This window comes from Haliotis rufescens, unplaced genomic scaffold (assembly GCF_023055435.1).
Source record: "Haliotis rufescens isolate VD_foot unplaced genomic scaffold, xgHalRufe1.0.p SCAF_4, whole genome shotgun sequence".
NCBI lineage: Eukaryota > Metazoa > Mollusca > Gastropoda > Lepetellida > Haliotidae > Haliotis > Haliotis rufescens.
Genome location: NW_025964112.1, coordinates 887,518 through 904,217, shown reverse-complemented (window position 1 = coordinate 904,217; position 16,700 = coordinate 887,518). Strand labels below are relative to the sequence as shown.

At 40.7% G+C, this 16,700-nt stretch overlaps 1 protein-coding gene and 1 long non-coding RNA gene across 2 annotated transcripts in view; both read right to left on the bottom strand.

Annotated features, from left to right (window-relative positions):
- Positions 1-16,700, bottom strand: part of LOC124150370 (receptor-type tyrosine-protein phosphatase alpha-like) — a 122,675-nt gene that overhangs the window by 2,038 nt on the left and 103,937 nt on the right. Inside the window, exons 9-11 of the mRNA XM_048382237.1 lie at positions 3,373-3,518; positions 1,395-1,530; positions 926-1,072 (exon numbers count right to left, since the gene is read on the bottom strand). Coding sequence (XP_048238194.1) covers positions 926-1,072; positions 1,395-1,530; positions 3,373-3,518 — 429 coding nt within the window. The remainder of the gene's footprint in view (positions 1-925; positions 1,073-1,394; positions 1,531-3,372; positions 3,519-16,700) is intronic.
- On the bottom strand, positions 4,490-5,520 carry LOC125372422. Its single transcript, XR_007218126.1, has 3 exons — positions 5,433-5,520; positions 4,743-4,819; positions 4,490-4,527 (listed from the first exon to the last, which is right to left on the bottom strand). It is a non-coding gene; the product is annotated as an uncharacterized LOC125372422 (long non-coding RNA).

Sequence of the window (16,700 nt, the reverse complement as noted above, 5' to 3'; positions counted from 1 at the left end):
AAGAATAGGAGCTATTTTTGTGTCAAAGATTTTGAAGAAAGATTTATAAGCACACTCGCTAAAATGTTCAAACGTTTGTAAAATGCCCAATAGCATCTTTTTAGCTTGGATTGCTGCATTACATATATGTCGATTCCATGATAATTTACTTGAAAATATTACACCAAGATATTTATATGAGGTTTCAGTTTGGAGTAATTGTCCCCGAAAGTACCATTTTTCGTTTTCTGACAGCGGACAATATTATGGATTTTAGCTCTTCACTCTCAAATGAGAACATATGCACAAAACGTCGAATAAGTGTCAGTATATTAGGCAATTTAAGGAGGTCTGGTCTCTTTCACAAACACAAAGTTAAATATTAAACATTGTAATCAGTTAACTGAATAGAGGTCATATCGGCGTGTTATTCAACTCTAACAATAAGGAAATCATGTACGAAAGGTCAAAATGTGTGTATACTTTATTCCATTCTAGAGGAGATATGTCAAAGTTGTATAACCTGCCTGTATTAATAAATTTAAGTACAATATCTACAACGCCTCACTCATGTCACATATGTATATGCACTGCGGGTCACATGGCCTTGCAAGCTAATAATCTTGACATGACCTAAACAATGTACCTTCCTCAAGAAACCAGTGAAGATCTTCAGTGAAGAAGGTGACTATGTCGTAAGAAACGACTAACGGGAACGGGAGGTCAGGCTCGCTGACTTGGTTGATGCACGTCATCGTATCCCAATTGCGTGGTTCGATGCTCATGATATCAATGACTGGATGATATCAATGACTGGATCGTCTGGTTCAGACTCCATTATTTACAGACCGCCGCCATATAACTGGAATATTGCTGAGTGCGGTGTTAAAAAACAAACAAACAAACAAACAAACAAACAAACAAACAAACAAACAAACAAACCTACCTCAAGATGCTGTTGTACGGTCTTGTTTCCCATGGTCACGTCAGCCAAATCATCAAGGTTCAACGTTTTGAGGAAGTTTGAATCCAAAGACGTGTCCCCCTGCGATAACCACATCGCCATCGCTTGGTAGACGAACAGATACTGCTCCTGTATATATGATAGAGTGATATGGTTTACAAAATCAGCAGCAGCAACGCATGTTTTCGTCACCCTTGACTCAATTATATGAATTCTCCTGTGGAGACTGGATTAGGGCAGGCACACAACACTCTACTGGTTGTCTCAATAGGCCACTAAATTGGAAGGTTGGTCGGGCTTGTCGACCTCGTTGTCTGCATGTCTTAAACCGGACAGCGTGGGACATTTGCCTGACCCAGACTCGATTATGTACAGCCTGCCGCGAACAGCTGAAATACAGCTGCCGCATTAAACAAGATTGACTCACTCACCACTCTGAAGATCCACCTACCTTTGTCTGGATCATGTTCTTCCTCTGTCCCCTCATGTTGGAGACGACGCTGACAACGTCAACCACGCCCTCTGTCTTGGCCTGCTCCATTAGACGCTCGATAGCGATGTAGGTCCCTGTACGGCCTATACCGGCACTGGAGTTGTTTTGAAAACAGAAAGATGTTGAGTGAGTGAGTGAGTAAAATGTAACGTCACATCGGCAATATTTCAGCCATGTCATGACGAAACAGTTATAATAATTATTTTGAGATTGAATAAAAAAGCTGTCAACGATGGACAGTATAATAACTGGAGTATCACAGTTTCGATTTTAAAACTAGTTTAGAATAATTAAAAGAATACATTATCATTCAACAATACAATATAAAAGTGGACTAGATCACCAGCAACCAAAGTTAGGCCAGCATACTAGGGGCCGTGGGGACTGACGGTACTTGTGCTTCCTGCACGGTTTTACACCATCCTTTTAGCTGTGGCCATGATATGGATTTTAGCCACCAATTCAAATAACAAAGATACTACGTTTAAAACTGTGGCATGAACAAAGGTACTTTGAATGATGTGGTCGTACATATCCTCTGAGGGGGACAATAATTTTACTCTGCTTTGACCCCCTTTGAGGATACAGCCACTAACCATCTAAGTTACAATTTTTTTATACACTACCAATATTATAAAATATAACTATCAACACATTTCAAAATTTATCAAAAAGTTCAATATCTTTTAAAAACCATAATTAAATGAGGACTTATTCTATTAAAAAGATCCTTGATAGATGATAATTTAAAATAAGTATCCCTTGTGATGGAAAAATCAACACAGTCAAGCAGGACATGCTTGACCGTGATTCTTTCATCACAAGGGATACACAATGGAGGATCCTCACCTTTCAACAAATACTCATGGGTGTAGACAAAGTCGTAAAATGACCTCTTCAAATCGGGACTGACAACCAAAGTAGGTGTAACCAATGTTTGGTTTAATGTCATGTAATTTATTAATACCTACTTGGGTGCCCCACTTCTTTTCCATCAGATCTCGGATATATGATCCAATAACGGACTTGTAAAAAAAGATGTTGAAATTGGACCTAACAAACTATTATTTATTGACACAATTTATATATGTGTTTCTCTTTTGTGATCTACTGAACTATTTTGTGCTTATACAACACCTATATTTTTTCTCTTTTATAATCTGGCAGTTGTGAATGCTCTGTTCTCTCGGCGGTAAGGTAACGCAGATACATTGACGGACAATACTTAACTATTGGCAATCATTGAATAGTGATCCTAGCAACTGCTGGGCTTATGGCCAAGGTTAACTGATTACCAGTATTCATGACCCTTATACAAATAACACTTTACTTTTCGTGACATATCGGGGAATACCTCAACATTTAAAATGATTTTACTGTTTAAAATATATGGACAAAGCATTGATTCGCATTCATTTTGTACTTGATCTATAGAGGATAATCATGGACTAAAAGTCACAGGGTCAAAGTTACGACGTGATATATAAACAGAAGGTGAATATATACATGTGACATATTGCATGGATTCGCATGCGTTTTGTACTTGATCTATATATGATGATGTTCTTCATTTTTTTAACCTTATCAGAAAAAAGATTTCCCTCAATTGCTAACGTGCAGCGACATTGCATTGAATTCTCATACAGCACTATGGCGTCACGCAACGCGGTTACTGTGCATCGATACCGAAGTTGAAGAAAGTTTCGGGGCTACTCCTTATCACCCCTGCCACAACCAATACGTCACCTATACATATTCACCTTCTGTTTATATGTCACGCCATAACTTGGACTTTTAGTCCATGATTATCATCTCATCAGCTGGTGACTTAAAACATGTCCTTGAACCACTCGAATACAAGACTTTTCGTGTGGGGCAGTGAAATTAAGGTCATACCAGCAGACATCCATAAACAAATTATATACACTATTCTCACCTGCAGTGAACTATGATTGTCTGTGTCTGTTCCCTTGATGTTACCTTCACCTTTCTAATGAACTCCAGTAGAGCGGAAGTGTCTGGGACGCCATGATCCGGCCAGCTGGTGAAGTGGAAGTGCTCGAGACACAGCTTCTTGGCAGCCTAAATACAGAGTGGAATTGTTAGTAGAATAATGTATAAGTAAGTATTTATTATATTACTATATTTCAATGAAGATTTTATGAAAATGTAAGAGTACAAAACCTAATATTACATCATACCTGTTTATGTTGCACGGAGAGCTCAGTGACCGTGTAGTTTGCGAAGCGTGTCTGAGTATCCATGGTTACAGATATGTCCCCGTACGTCTCTGTACCTTTTTCCGGCCAGTAACGAATGCACTTCATCTGTGTGCAAATGCATATACCTCGATGCAATAGACTGTATTATACCATCATTTCTCATACTTCGTCGTTCAGTCTGACAATGTTATGATGGTGTCTCAAATACTGCATTGCCACATCATGTTTGTGAGTGAGTGAGTTTAAAAACCGCTTTGAACAGTATTTCTGTTATATCAAAGAGTGTAAACTTGATGTGTGAAGATAGCGCCAAGTGATGCAGGTCTTAGACGTTTACCAGTATGGTGCGAGCACGGATATAGTGCACATTATGTTTGTAACCTTGTAGCCATAACTTGTCATGTTTAGAAGTCGTCAATAGTGGCGCCTGTTTAATAGAGCATACTTGTGATAATATCATCATTATAGCACCATCACCTTGCCTGCTTCGAAGAGACCAGTCACCATGACAACGATTCTGCATTCTTCCTGCCAGATCATCCCCCAGAAGTTGTCCACAACCTCAAGTCTGTAGGGCCCTGTGAACGATATCAGCTCTTTCAGTACTTTGATATACGCAGAGCACTGAAGTGCCCTCATTCACGCAACATCAAAAATATTAAATAAAAGCGACAAAACGATTTCCATAAACAAAAAAAACCCCTCTGCTCCATTGTATGATGCTGAGTATGTCATAATCATGTGATTCATGAATCACCACTAATTAGTGGTACCGGGTGTTCGTGAGGAATAACGGTGGAAAAACAACCATTGATGTACGAATAAATCATACCTTGTGCTGCGATGTAGCGCTTTTCGATGTTGTATCCCTACAACATATATTTAGTGGTGAGGGTTGAATCGAAACCAAAATCACACTGCACATATATTATCATTTATAACAAATAGTGACACGATACGGAGGGCTATGATTATGATAAAACACTAAACCATCATATATCACACTGAGTATATATTGTAAATGATAATGAAACGATACGGGAGGTTACACATGTATGGTCATAATGTAGCACTTAACGCTTACGTCCACATAGCTGGCGTTGATGTAGTCTCCTCCACCGCCGCTGTTGTCGTCATGCAGCACCACACGGTTGTAGTCGTCTATACAAAGACACAAAACCAGATCAGGGGCGAAACATTTAAAAAATGTGATAAATTGTACCCTGTTTTCGTGTTGTTTGTCTCATGCATTATAGTCATAGTATAAACGAATTATGCTTTGCAAGCCTGGACATGTATCTTTTGTTTCTTTTTCAGTCAACGTCCCACTTGAATTATCAACTATGCACTTACACCGAATATGTGTTTTAGTTCAATACTGTAACATCTATGTCTGCGGACATGCACAAAAAGGTTTGGTCTTCTGCTGTTGTGATACTTGTGCACACAGAAGCTGACAAACTATATCAGCTAACCAGGAGATATTAATGATGCATGTATATGCCATTGTTTGTATACTCACAGTTCGAATGAACTTTTGCATTTTATTTTTGGATGTAAAATACTTAAGGTTTGTTATTGCTGACATATCACTAATATGCATAAAGAAGCAGACAAACTCACCTAACCAGGAGACCTTAGTGATGCTTGCATGTGTCATTTGTATGTATTTTCACAATACAAAGGTTTTGTTTGTTTTAGTTTTAGTTGTTTACTACATCAACTTGATATAAACAATATAATCGGTAGATTACTTATTACTGTGCTAACTTACACGGGTAGTAGCCTTTAAATCTATTCTTCCCTTTGTTTTCCGACAGCTGAGATTCTTGGTGGGGGTGTATGAAACCAACAGGCAACCCCTGAAAGTAACCAAACATACTAGTAGCCGATCAGTGCCTGACGCTCATGTCACCTTCAAAACTTTCAGCAAAACAGCCGAATTGACCTGAACATGGCATCTCCTCATGCCATTATGAAAAAAGACATAACAGACCTGAAATTCCTCCTGAGTTTCCTCCGGTCGTTCCACCATTCGCCGAACTTTGGCCTCCAACTCCGACACTGGTGTCGCTCTACCCAATCCCACTTCCCCAAAGTTGTAGTAGTTCCTGTCCTGAAGATCCACAGCAGCATCTGGTCCAAGGACAGGCGGATCATAGTCCTCCTCAACCTCAATGATGTCGTGTTGCAGTGGCTGGCTATTTTCACCCCTTTCCTCATCTTTAACTTCTCCTACTGCGTTGTCTCTCACTTCGTTCTTACCTGAGAACACATGACACACATACAAGTCCGACCTCTTTCGGGAACGTATTAGTTCCAGAGTCTTCTGCTTTACTGGAATTTATGAGCAAGGACTAGATTCGTACCACTGAACAAAGGCGAGACGACTTCATAAAACTGTGTCGTATAGCTGTGATAATGTGTGTTTAATTTGATCTTTTGATGGTGTTACTTGATACAGTTTTTACAATTCTACATGCCAAATGACCAACATTTCTTTAGCCAAAGCTCATATGTATTGAAACTGTTTTGTTAATCATTTAATCCAACAGGACACATGGAACACATAAGCAAACAAAGTTTAAAGGTATGTGGCATCACACACACATTGTTTGAGTTAATAGACAATGCTTACCGTGTTTTTCATATTTTGTAGATTTACAATTTTCCCTATGGCCAACAACTCGTTCAGGCACCGATGCTGCGGACTGTTTTCTCCTTCGTCGTCTGGAAATATGAAGAGAATTTACAAACATAAGCAACAGGTAAAGGACTGCTGGCAACCATTAAGGGTTTTGAAAACATTGTACTTACACCAGCAATATCGTGATGATGACGAAGAACAGAAGTATCACAGCAGCGGTTGCACATCCCGCAATGGGGGCGGTCGGGTAGCCTAGTGGTTAAAGCGTTCGCTCGTCACGCCGAAGACCCGGGTTCGATTCCCGACATGGGTACAATGTGTGAAGCCCATTTCTCGTGTCCCCCGCCGTGATATTGCTGGAATATTGCTAAAAGCGGCGTAAAACTATACTCACTCACTCACTCACATCCCGCAATGGTAGACACGGGTAATGGTTCCTGGCCTTGAATAACAAAGACATATTATTGGGTAGATATTATGTGATTTAAAGTAACGATGAATCGTAGATGTCGTAAATGAATGAGTCAGAGAGCCAAGTTGAGTCAAGTTGCCTTTTAGATAATATTAGCTAGAAATCTCGAATCAAACATCAAAACAGAGACTGTTATCTGGACTCCCTGGTTAAAGAATGAAAAGACAGAACTCAGTTTTAAGTAGTAACTGTGGCATTTTTATCAGCAGTACCAGGCAGGTACACATCATATGCAAAATATTCTGCTGTTTCTTTTAGGCAAAATTAATACAAGGAATGTGGCTACGAATTTTAACTTAAGCATCAGGTATATCAATGATATCGTTCAAAGAGACCAGTGAAAACGCCTCATCTGTTTCATATTTAGATCGATACATGATGATTCAGTGTGACAAAATATTCTCGCCAACGACTGAATGACAAGATAGGATAGCCTAAAAGTTCCAATAGTGAGCTTCCCCTATTTTATTTCTTTTATATACACAAAGAAAAAAGTTAAGCACAACCCTATTTCTGAACCATGACAAATAGCAAAAATCATGGCATGGGATGACTGACCACAGGAGTTGGGCAATACCAATGCAATCGGATAGAACAAACATTTGACAACAAATAAAGAAGATTTTGGTGAGTTGTGATTGAACGTTACTGACAAAAACATCATGGTAATACAGGTACTGTTTTTGACCTTAGACAATACCTAAAAAAGTATGAAGCTGCAGGATTAAGTAAACGAGTTAGGTTTGATGTTTCATGTGAAAATGTTCCTTAAAGTCTCTACTTGACATGAGACCTGAAACAGATCAGCAGCGGATATAACCGCCATGTGCCCGGATGATGCATTCCACCCTACGTCTCATGCCTCCAGTCAGACGTTGGATCTGTTGATGGGTCAACAACAACCACTCCTGATGCAATGCTACTTCCAATTGGCGTAAATCTTGTACAGGAGGATCTCGTGCCTGTATGCGCCGCCCCAGAATATCCCAAACATGTTCAAGGGGGTTCAAATCTGGGCTCATGTGGGCCAGGGTAGAGTCGTTATTACATTGGCCCTCATGTAATCAACGACTGAATGCGAAAGATGAGGCATGGCATTGTCATCCATGTACTGAGGTTGAGTAGCAATAGTGTGGTTGTCAAAATGAGGAACGATGACTGGCCTCAAAACGTCCCTTTTAAGTTGCCCCTTATGGTGACCAAATCCAACCTGCAATCATGAGAGATACACCCCAAACCATAACCGAGCGCCCGCCGTATGCAACAGTTGGTTTAATGTTCCTTGGGGTGTAGGCCGTGTTCCGGTGCCTCCAAACTGTCGTTCTTCGATCAGTGACGTGGAGCAGAAAACGACTTTCGTCTGACCAATGAATCCGCATATCAAGTTCTCAGATTCTAGTTCTGGGTACAATGTGTGTAGCCCATTTCTGGTGTCCCCCGCCGTGATATTGCTGGAATATTGCTAAAAGCGGCGTAAAACCATCCTCATTCACTCACTAACATGTGGTGCCAGCTCCACATTTTCGTCCCGCGCATGCGTTGTTACAGTTTATTTCATAGTTGCCTTCACCACACTTTTCAGTACTCAAGGCGATTGACACGAAAAAGGGAGATTGATGTTTAAGGATAAAACCTTTTTCATATTCACAAGAAATCTCTGCCAAAATCAGAGTCAATTGTATGATTCCGACTACATCATGAGCATGTGTTTATGAATCACTATCGAATGGTGATGATACTATGTCTTAAGGAAAAGGTGGCCATATCCTGCCCAACCGGTGTCACCCGTTACAAAAACATGCAAAGGCAAGTCAATTGTTCATCTGAAAAATACACGGGGACATGTGGTACAAGTCAAAATAGGGAATTGCACCCGACATCATTCTCCTTAATAATGTGTCAAATTTCGTCAAGAGAAGTACTTTTGACCCTATGAATCAGTATATATACTAGCCACATAAAGAAACTGTGCACGGAGAAAATATATTCTGGATTGAAATACAACACAGCAAGAACAAAATGATGCAGACGCTGTAGCAGCTGAATGATCGGACCATGAGAAAATGTCAACGGGACCTGAACAACATCTGTTACGATGACGTCAGAAGATCAAAATGGAGTAGGGGGTCAAACGACAAAGTCACAAAGTCAATAACGGGTATGACCACCCTGTGCGTGAATCACAGCAGTGCATCGGCGACGCATGGAGTCCACCAAATGGGCATGGAAGGCCTGGGGAATGGCCTGCCATATCCTCCTCAAATCCTGTGCCAAGTCACGGACGTTATCTGGAGGATGTGGAAGACGACGCAGACGGCGCTCCATTTCATCCCACACATGCTCTATTGGGGAGAGATCTGGAGAATTTGCAGGCAATGGCAGTAACATGACATTGTTATGGTGGAGGAAATCCATTGCAACCCTAGGTTGGCGAACATGATTTCGACACCATCTTAGACGGTTGACTCGATGACGGTGTGTCAGGATGGGACGTATGGCAGGGCGTCGTGGTCGAATCCCGTACTGACGTAAACGATTCCTGACAGTGTTGGGATGGATACGGCGCAGTCCAGGAATTGTCTGGGACGTCGTTACTGCCGTTTGGAACCTGTGTCGGAGATGTGTAACTCGAATCCATCTGTCCTGTCTTGGCGTCGTTACTCGGGGACGTCCTGAATGTGGGTGGTCGGCAACGTCATTTGTGTTCGGATAACGCCTCACCAATGCCGATATCGTGTTACGATGGCATTGGAAATGTGTTGCCACCTGTTGTTGCCTCATTCCCGCTCGGATTATTCCAATGGCTTCATGACGCTGTGCAGCTGTCAATCTTGGCATGATTTGCTTGTGATATGCTTGTGTCTGCGCCTGAGAAGTTTTGAATTTTTAAATGACCACAGATCATGCTTTCCAAAGTGACAGCGAATTTTGAGTTGCACATGCTGTGTACAGCTGCACAGGATGCACGTGCAGTAACACATTGCACGTCCATAGGTCCCCATCAACGACGTCATATCGCATGGCACGTGCATGAGCGTTTGAATGTCTCCAATAATTGCTGTGTTCAAACCTATATTTCATATATGGACGGTGTGCTCTTATATCTATATTTTTTCCGTGCACAGTTTCTTTATGTGGCTAGTATATATATATATATATATATGTGTGTGTGTGTGTGTGTGTGTGTGTATGTGTGTGTGTGTGTGTGTGTGTGTGTGTGTGTGTGTGTGTGTGTGTGTGTGTGTGTGTGTGACGGCCTCATCAGTGTCACACCAGTGCCTTTGTCATCTCGTCTACCGTCTTAAGGACACACGCCATTGACTAGATCACACCACACTAACTGACAGTATTATGTCCTCATTTTTATTACATCTGGGTACCTGTATTTGGTTAAACTTAATTATAACTCTCTGCCATCCAGGTCTACAGTCTCCAGGACACACACCACTGACTGGGTCATACTACATCTGACAGTGAGACCATCTCACCTGTATCACACCTCTGTCCCTGCCACCCTGGTCGTCAGTCTCCAGGACACACACCACTGACTGGAGAACACTACACCTGACAGTAAGACCTCCTCACCTGTATCACACCTCTGTCCCTGCCACCCTGGTCTACAGTCTCCAGGACACACACCACTGACTGGACAACACTACACCTGACAGTAGGACCTCCTCACCTGTATCACACCTGTCTCCCTGCCACCCTGGTCTTCAGTCTCCAGGACACACACCACTGACTGGAGAACACTACACCTGACAGTAAGACCTCCTCATCTGTATCACACCTCTTTCCCTGCCACCCTGGTCTACAGTCTCCAGGACACACACCACTGACTGGACAACACTACACCTGACAGTAGGACCTCCTCACCTGTATCACACCTGTCTCCCTGCCACCCTGGTCTACAGTCTCCAGGACACACACCACTGACTGGAGAACACTACACCTGACACTAAGACCTCCTCACCAGTATCACACCTCTGTCCCTGCCACCCTGGTCTGCAGTCTCCAGGACACACCACTGACTGGACAACACTACACCTGACAGTAAGACCTCCTCACCTGTATCACACCTGTCTCCCTGCCACCCCGGTCTACAGTCTCCAGGACAAATGCCGGTGTCTGGTTCACAAGAGCTGTTGTAACAGTGGCAGAACTTGTCACAGTATTTGCCGTATGTCCCACGACTGCATTCTAAATAATACAACATTCCAGATAAGAATGGCTGAGTTGTTAAGCCATTGAGTTTATAACTATCACATATACGTCATATAGAACTCGTGAAAATATCTCCTTTCCCCTGTCACTCGATCAGAGAAGCATGATATTTACTCGACACATGGAAAATCCAGTTTATTATATACTTTTTGTGTTAAATTCTTTCATTACAAATGTAAAACCTTGAAACGTAAAATCTCCCTACCTAACACACAGGACGGTTCACCACCCCTTGTATTTGCGACTAAATAAGTTGTCTCGTGTTTACAAAATCTTAAAAATATAAACAAAAGTAACAAAAAATATTTAGGTCACGAATTTTCTGTATCATACATGTAGATATGATTATATACAAAAGCAACTCTAACAAAACATACTCTTGAAAACTACGAGACACACTGGTCAAGTAACAAAAATGGCGCTTTGCCAAACGAAGAGTCTCGATTGACGAGTTAAATAAGAAATTTACCGTTAAAAACGAACCATTTTCAAGAGAATAACATATGGCATGAAGCGATATTAACTCCATAAATGACCATCTGTCATTATTTTGCCTTGTCAAAGTGGAACTAACGTGAAAAGGAAGTCAACGGTTTGTGTACGGGCACTTACGATAAAGGGAGACAATTTGAGGAGAGGTAACTCTTGTATGACAAAAGTTCCGTCAAAATGTTATGTTCACAGCTGTGAAATATCAAGTGTTATATTCACTGCAATGAAAATATCATCACTTTTCACAACTTCGGAAAACTGTTTATCCCTAAAATTGGCATCAAAGGTTTTCACAAAGATTGTATTGTTAAGCCGATGTAAGTTGAGAGTTCGAGAAGCACAATAACCTCAAAATGTTTGAGCTAGGGTGAATACAAGACATCCAAATTGAGTAAAGACATCCAAATTGTGAACAATAAGAGAATCTAATACTATTGGAATTAAAGGAACACGAGATTAACAAATGCATCTGTGCATAAATAAACATTTATTACTACAGGAATACTTAGCATTAAACACACCTGGATCCGAGATCATAAACAAAACTGAAGACCAAATTGTGTCTTATATCGGGGAGCATGTAGCTCAATCTATGAGAATAACATAAGTCTGTGACAAAATGATTCTGAAAATGATCAATACAATCCGACAGGTGGGCACTTGTTATGCATGATGGTATGACATTTAAGGTAGATTATTCAATGAATGAAGATTCAAGTTGATTAATTTGTAGGAGAGTTAATTTTCATTTCCACTATGTTCGTTTTGTTTGCTCTTTTATTAACATTCTGCTCCACTTCGTCCTCTGGAGCTCCTTCCTTAATATTTTATACTCTGTTGTTGGTTTTGTTGGCGGTTGCACATCCAGAGTGACTGGGTTGTTGCTGTTGGATAAGAAGTCATCCATCCCCGTTCTGGCCGTGTCACTGTCCAGGAGAGTTTGCGCTGTCAATATCTACCCTGTGCTGATGCTGAAATATGTAAATAAGAAACACTCATTACACAAAAGGTATTATGATTCAGTATCTAACACGTCGTAAATGCTGTATATGACTTATATATGGTGTATCATATTTTCTTTGGTTGTTGTTTAACGTCGTATCAATTTCATTATTTCCCAATGTATATTTCTATTATTCATTAAATTATAAACGTAAAACATATAGTATTGACGTTGTGAAAATTAACTTGTAGTATCTTGAAATTAAGTCCACAAAATCATTGAAATAGCAAGAAATAGTGATTTCATTGTCAGCCTGTCATATGACAAAGTAAACAATTCTATTAATCGCATGTTGTTATTCAGACATAACCATGCGACTTGGATTATTTTGAAAATGTCATGTGACCTATCACTTTCTTTGCCGGGTAGTTCATGACCTACACCTATATTTTGTTTTAGACATCGTTATGTGTTCAATTTTTAATAAATAACCAGCTATATGATGGACAATCAACCTTCATTATCAATGCCTCCTTCAATGCCTCATAGACTTGGCCTCTCCTTCACGTTGTCCAACACCAACTGCTCTGGCAGGGTAGGTGAGGCTAGCCGAGGACCCCCGCCTGTTTAAACTCTCGCTGCAGCACTCCTTTTAACCTAGATGAATAATGTTAAAAAAACATTTAGATCACAAATAAAAGACATTGACTGATTGTTTTCTAAAATGTCAGGAGGATATTTACAAATTTGGTCATCAGATGTAGAAGAACTTCCCATAAAAAGCTGATCAAATCATCAACATGTTTTCATGCCAGTTGACTCCAGGAAAATCAATGAATGTGTTTCATTATCTGATTATGATAATTATTGGTTGAGTAGTTACAGTCATAAATCCTAGAATATTTGTTTAACAAATATATTTACTGATGAGTGTGCCAAGGTAGACTGGTAATTACATGGAGTACATATGACCTGGATGTGTGGAAAATTAAATAATGTAACCACTTCTGTAAAACAATCCAAACATGACAAATATATCATATAAAATGGATGATATTGAAGACAGTGTACAAAAAGTCAAGTCAGATTCATCTGTTCATTGAATATTATTTTAAAAGTTAATTGTGAAGTACAGGTTAAGGACTTAAAGAAATTGCTGCATTCACAAGAAATAGGAAGTCAATCTGCCTCTGGAACCATCATCCTACACTATGACATATGACTCAAGAGGGCGGATGTTGCTGCTTGTATTTGATTATATAAATAAACATGAAAGTTGATTGGAACATGTGTTGCAGTTATTTATATGACATCGGCCTTGCTACATTTATAAATGTAGACTGTAACAGGTACTGGATTGTAATATTGTTTTACATTTCTGTCATGCTCACATCAATTTCATTTCTTTAAATTCTCTAAATTTCATTTCATCATATCAGTAAAACCAATGTGGGTTTACATGTCTGAACGTATTACATGATTTGATTCTGCTTTCATGTTAGGTGGTGAATAATGTGACTTTTCCTGATCTTCATTTCCTTGATTATATGCTTATATTTTTGTTCAAATCATTGGTGATTTGAAGGTAGATACACATTTCGCCTGTATGACAGATCAAGGCTTCGAATGATATTTGCAATAACTCTACACATGACTTGCATTTCCGTTGCGCTGTCCTCTGGCAGCCGTCTAATTTGCCGAGAGTATCGCATCCCTTTTGGTCATTTCCTCAACACCACTTCTTCAGCCCTTGTCCAATTTTAGCTGCGTTTCTTCTCATCCACGTTGACAGGTTGATGCACCTGATGATACGCGACAGCTGTGTTTACAAACAAACCGACTTCCGCATCTCTCTTGACTGAAGAGGTCTCGAGATTACCGTAGTACGCTATAACGTGCCTGCGTCCCTATGACGGAGGTGTCAGACTAATACTTATATACGATTTTCCAAAGGTCGTATCATGATCCTGTTTAAGATCGAATCTAAGCTAAGCAAAATCGTCAAAACGTAAGACAAAATTCATTTCAGCTAACATCACATTGAAGATCCCCGGGCCTGACACAATATCGCGACTTGACAGCTGGAATATCCAGCCTTTGGGCCAAGAAGAAATTTCTCTGTGGAAACGGAAAAAAATATATCCGGATTTGTCTTTGGTTTATCTTTGGTACACATATAGGTGAAGACGAAATACTTCGTATAAGCATTTGGGTATTATGTGTTCAACATTAACATCAAAATTGAAAAAGCTTAAGCGCCATGACATCTTTTCTGATGAGCAAGGTTCTCTTTCAACATAAGTGACTTCATGATCATTTCCCCATCGTCCTTGGGTGTGAGGTGAAAAGTTCAAGATTATTGCACTTATAAAGCGACGCGCATGCACGTGGGTGTGTGGCGTCTTGTACTAGTCTGGACTAGTGCAGATTATATAGTGCTAGTCCACTGTGATACCATGTCCCAGTTTAACACGAATACCCCACTCAGACACATTATACTCAAAGTCGACCAGTCCTTGTTTTAGCCCCTTAATGCCGATCTCCAGACAGGGTTACAACAAGTACCATCTTTTAACGTCTTTTGGTATGACTCAGCGGGAGATCGAACTCCGGACCTTCAGCTCACTGGGCGGACCCTCTACCACTGGAACACGGAGGTGGTCTTATCGTCGGAAAGAAACTGGTAGCATATATCATACGGTCGTCCCTTAATCATCTGGAAGCTGCAATTTAAGTTGATGGGAATAACTGTACAAGAGAAACAATATTTATGACAGTAACCACAATGTTGTCCACAGTTAGATGCATTTTTATCCTGATACCGTATATTTCCACTTCACAGATGTTGAGCGTGTCTTCACCGTCAGCCGCTCTTCCCGGGTTCCTGATGGTGAGGTATCTGCCCCTGCCGTCACACACCAGGTCGATCACTGAGTTGTAGACAGTGGCGGGGAATGTGTAGCACAGTGTCCCGTCAGAGGTGTCATTACTCAGGTGCACGGTGCAGTCAGCTATCCTGTGTAACTCTGAAGTTTACAAAAGAACATGAACATCTGCATACTGCATAGTTGTGGCAAAAACAATAAAATATATTTAACATTTGTTAGACAGTCCGCATCAAACTTTTACAGACAAGATTCGTTTCAAGAAAATATTAAGTTGATAGTGATGCATAAGGAAAATATTCAAATCTAATTAAAACCAAAACTTAATTAGCTACCGCTAAACAGAGGTCTGAGGATATCCCATTACGGGTCACGTCAGGAAGACGTTTAATCCAACCAATCAGAGCGTCGGTCAGAATGTGATTTCTAATAATTTTAATTGTTTCCGGGATTTGAATCCCTGTTAACGTTTTCCACAATCACATTGTGCCCCGTACAATTGTTGCACCATCGTAAATAGCATCGCTGCGGAATTCGTGCGGTGCAGAAACCTGTACAGTGATTCTAACATGTGAATGTGAGTCTTACAAACTCAGTTGACCTTTATTTAACTTTTGTATGAAGGTAATAGAATAATACATGTCGTAAAAATACATGCATACAGAAACACACACACACACACACACACACACACACACACACACACACACACACACACACACACACGCACACGCACACGCACACGCACACAATATTATTACAAAGATTGTTTATATGCAATGTTATGTTATTTCAGTACGTCTACAGATTCAAATCTAACATAAACATGCAACATACGTTGATCCCTGTGGTAGACTGTCACATGATGTATCCTGTACTGCCGTCCCAGGTCCACCCTCCACATACTCGAGTAGTTGGCAGAGTGGAAGCAGGAGTTTGCGAACAAGACCTGGTTCCTGTTGCCGTCCACAGCCTTGTCTGGAGTCCAGTTGTTGTAGGATCTAAACTGCAGTGTTCCAGATGTACTGAATGCTCTTTTTCCGCTTGCCACGTTCTCTGCAGAAAAGATAGGGGATGTTTTCAGAGTTGCGGGTGTGACTGCACATTTCATGTGCAACTCAATTCAACTTTTTTTTTTTCTAGCATACATATGTAACGTACTGCTACTCCTGTGGTAGCCTGTAACATGACGTATCCTGTACTGCTGTCCCAGGTCCACCCTCCACATACTCGGGTAGTTGGCAGAGTGGAAGCAGGGGTCGGCTATGATTGTCTGGTTCCTGTCCCCGTCCAGAGTCTTGTCTGGAGTCCAGCTGACACCATGTGACACAGATGTAGAGGTGGCTTTCTTGTTGAAGGCCACGTTTTCTGCTTGTCGG